Below are 3,677 nucleotides of genomic sequence, written 5' to 3'. Positions count from 1 at the left end.
TATGGCTGAGTAGTATTCCATAGTGTATATGTGCCACATCTTCTTTATCCAGTCATCTATTGATGGGCTTTTTGGTTGTTTCCATGTCCTGGCCACTGTGAACAATGCTGCAATAAACATGGGGCTGCATGTGTCTTTACGTATCAATGTTTCTGAGTTTTGGGGGTATATACCCAGTAGAGGGATTGCTGGGTCATAAGGTAGTTCTATTTTCAGTTTTTTGAGGAACCACCATACTTTCTTCCATAATGCTTGTACTACTTTACATTCCCACCAACAGTGTATGAGGGTTCCTTTTTCTCCACAGCCTCTCCAACATTTGCTATTACCTGACTTGCTAATAACAGCTAATCGAACAGGTGTGAGGTGGTATCTCATTGCTGTTTTGATTTGCATTTCTCTAATAGCTAAAGAAGATGAGCATCTTTTCATATATCTGTTGGCCATTTGTATTTCTTCCTGGGAGAAGTGTCTATTCATATCCTCTTCCCATTTTTTTATTGGATTGTTTGTTTGTTTGTTGTTGAGTTTTATGAGTTCTTTGTATATTTTGGATATTAGGCCCTTATCTGAGCTGTTGTTTGAAAATATCATTTCCCATTTAGTTGGCTTTCTGTTTATTTTGTTATCAGTTTCCCTTGCTGAGCAAAAACTTCTTAGTCTGATGTAGTCCCATTCATTAATTTTTGCCTTCACTTCTCTTGCCATTGGAGTCAAATTCATAAAATGCTCTTTAAAACCCAGGTCCATGAGTTGAGTACCTATGTCTTCTTCTATGTACTTAATTGTTTCAGGTCTTATGTTTAGATCTTAACTCAAAATGGAGAACGCTCATTTTGAAAGAGAGTATGAACTCAGAGCAAAGGTACTTTAATATCTGGATTTTAAGCCAGCTTTATTCTATCACCCTGGTTGTGCCAAGGAAGGGTGCACAAAAAATTCCAGGGTTGTTTTGTATGTGAGAATCTGGGCTTGTGAACAAAATTTAGAGTGCCCAGGTATAGGACTGTTATTTTCCCATTCCTGCAGGAATTAATAATTAATTCCTCATAAAGATTCACATTGTAGCATTTTCTGCAAAGATTTTACTAGAGAAAGTTTTAGGGGGTCTAAGGATGCACCCAAGTTTTGCTCCATTGAGGTTTTTGACATGTTTAGATATACTTGGAGAACTGGTGAAAAAACAGTGATAAGAATCTATTATAGTTAATTGCTCCACGATGCCGCTGCTGGTCAAGGGGCAGCGAGTGCGGCTCCCGCAGTCTGCCGGGGATCTCGTCTGAGCCCACCCGCTTTCAGAGGTAATGGGGCTACCTGCTTGACACATTGTGATGGAACCGACACCAGAGCTGAGGTCCCCTTGATGATGAACTCCATAAAATCCTTTTCTGACTCTGCCCAATGTGGAAGGCTGGAACTGCACCTCGTGGGCGGCTTCAGTGACGACAGGCAGTTGTCACAAAAACTTACTCATCAACTTCTTAGTGAATTTGACAGACAAGAAGATGACATTCACTTAGTGACATTATGTGTGACAGAATTAAATGACTGGGAAGAAAACGAAAACCACTTTCCAATCATTTATGGCATTGCTGTCAACGTTAAAACTGCAGAGATTTACAGAGCCTCCTTCCAAGATCGTGGTCTAGAGGAGGAGCTGCGTGCTGCACGAGCTTTAATAGGAGGACCAATGATTAGTTTTTATGATTCAAAGACAGAACAACTTCGAATAGGACCGTATTTCTGGATGCCATTTCCACATGTGGATTTCTGGTTGCAGCAAGATGATAAGCAAATACTAGAGAATCTGTCCACTTCACCTCTAGCTGAGCCCTCTCACTTTGTTGAACATATTAGATCTACCTTGATGTTTTTAAAAAAATACCCATCTCCAACAAACACGCTATTTCCTGAAAATGAAGCTCTCCTCTACAAAAAGAATGAAGATGGCTTATGGGAAAAGATCTCCTCTCTAGAAAGCTAAATATAGAAATTACCAAAGAAAGCAACTTTTTCGTGTGACCATTGGTGGAGGTTGGACAGAATGTGAATTTGAAATCTACATCTCTTGAGTCTTAGTGTCTTTCAAATGACTTTCAAAATAAAATCTTATTTTGGCAAAAAAAGAAGAAGAATCTAGTTAATTGAGGAGTCAAAGAACCTCTCGGATAATCACATTCTCATGGAACAAAAAGTCACAGTAATCAAGATGAGTTCAATGGGCCAGCTGCATCAGAAAGAGTGATTTTCAAATATAGCACAGATATATAACTCTGTTGGATTAGTCACTGACCTCGTTCGCCCACAGGCACATTTCAGTCCTAGAGGGATATCCAAACAAGAAAAAGAGTGAAAAATGTAGCAAGCTGTTTCACTTATTGCACAGCATTACACAACTGTTTTACCATATGTGTGTCATTTTTCCTGTGCACACATTGTTTAATTCTTCTATTGAAGTTTCAGGAACATTAATGTCAGCAGCCTTAGATGGGACATGGCATTCTCAGTACACATATCCCTTTCAGGCAAAGGCAGTAGGTATCAGCAACATTAGTGTAAAAGCTTCTGAGAGTACATTCAGCAGCAAGAACCTTCAAAAGCCATCAGTAATGAATAGTACTTTAAGAGGTAATGGATACCTTAGTGTTATTTATTTATTTGGCATGAGCAAGGAAGAGTAAGAAAATAAGAGGCACCAAGTACCAGCCAAAGGACTGACTGATTCACACAGCATCTCAAAGATGAAGTCTAAGGACTCTCAAACCTATTTTTGTTTCACTAGGGTCATGAGTAGAGTGAAGTAAAGAAGGTACTACATTTTTCAAACAAGTGAATCCAGAGTCATGGAAATCCTGTGTTAGAATAACTCTATTTTACATTCATGATAATGTGGTCTGGGAAACAAAAGTCACTTATGATTATACTATTTTTTTGGGGGGGGGAAATAAATGTATAACAAAATCTAAATACAGGGTGGGACAAAAGTAGGTATGCAGTGGTGATTACATGAAACAAAGTTTATTCTTGTGTTATTGTTTATTAATTATTGCATTTTCTCCATATGAACAATGGAAAACCTACTTTGCTCCACTCTGTATATTATTAAAATGAAGAAAAATTAGGTAAAATCAATTTTCTAGTAATGTTAATGGCTTAATTAACAAGACTATAAGTGGATAAGCTAGGGGTATAAAGAGTAAAATTGATGATCCTTCAAAAATTAATAACAAATGTCAATGAGATGTATCAATGATGAAACATATTAATTATCAATGAGAGATTATATGCTAACTGGTAATATACATATTGAGAAAAGCTAATATATCTGAAATCTCCCAAGTCTGTCATTAAGAGTGTATTAAATATTACAGTAAAACTTCATAATTATATTGAGCATCTATCTGTGCCAGATGCTTTATATAAACTATCTCCCTCAGTCTTCACAACAACTCTGCATGTTAGGTACAATTACTCCTATTATGTAGATGAAAAAGCTGAAAAAGAAACTGTGACTTGACCCTGATATATTACAAATATGTGATGGAATTAGAATTGCAATCTTGTTCTGATTTACGTTAATCTTCTGCTACAATATTCTGCCTTCAAAGAAGGTTGCATTTAAGCATAAAAAATGTATAGCACTGTCACAAGAATAGCATATTTTTAATATGACTCAA

The 3,677-nt window shown here is 36.9% G+C and overlaps 1 protein-coding gene across 1 annotated transcript; it reads left to right on the top strand.

The window, feature by feature from the left end:
* The first annotated feature begins 1,219 nt into the window (after window positions 1-1,219).
* Window positions 1,220-2,017, top strand: LOC136316900 (protein N-terminal asparagine amidohydrolase-like). Its single transcript, XM_066249247.1, has one exon. The coding sequence runs from the start codon at window positions 1,364-1,366 to the stop codon at window positions 1,982-1,984; it is 621 nt and encodes a 206-aa protein (XP_066105344.1). The 5' UTR covers window positions 1,220-1,363; the 3' UTR covers window positions 1,985-2,017.
* The last annotated feature ends 1,660 nt before the right edge of the window (window positions 2,018-3,677 follow it).

Source organism: Saccopteryx bilineata, chromosome X (genome assembly GCF_036850765.1).
Source record: "Saccopteryx bilineata isolate mSacBil1 chromosome X, mSacBil1_pri_phased_curated, whole genome shotgun sequence".
Taxonomy (NCBI): domain Eukaryota; kingdom Metazoa; phylum Chordata; class Mammalia; order Chiroptera; family Emballonuridae; genus Saccopteryx; species Saccopteryx bilineata.
Note: the sequence above shows the minus strand (reverse complement) of the source record. Positions and strands in the feature narration are given on the sequence as shown.

Coding starts and splice junctions, on each gene's coding strand:
- LOC136316900 (XM_066249247.1), top strand. CDS start 1,364: ATGATGAACTCCATAAAATCCTTTTCTGACTCTGCCCAATGTGGAAGG.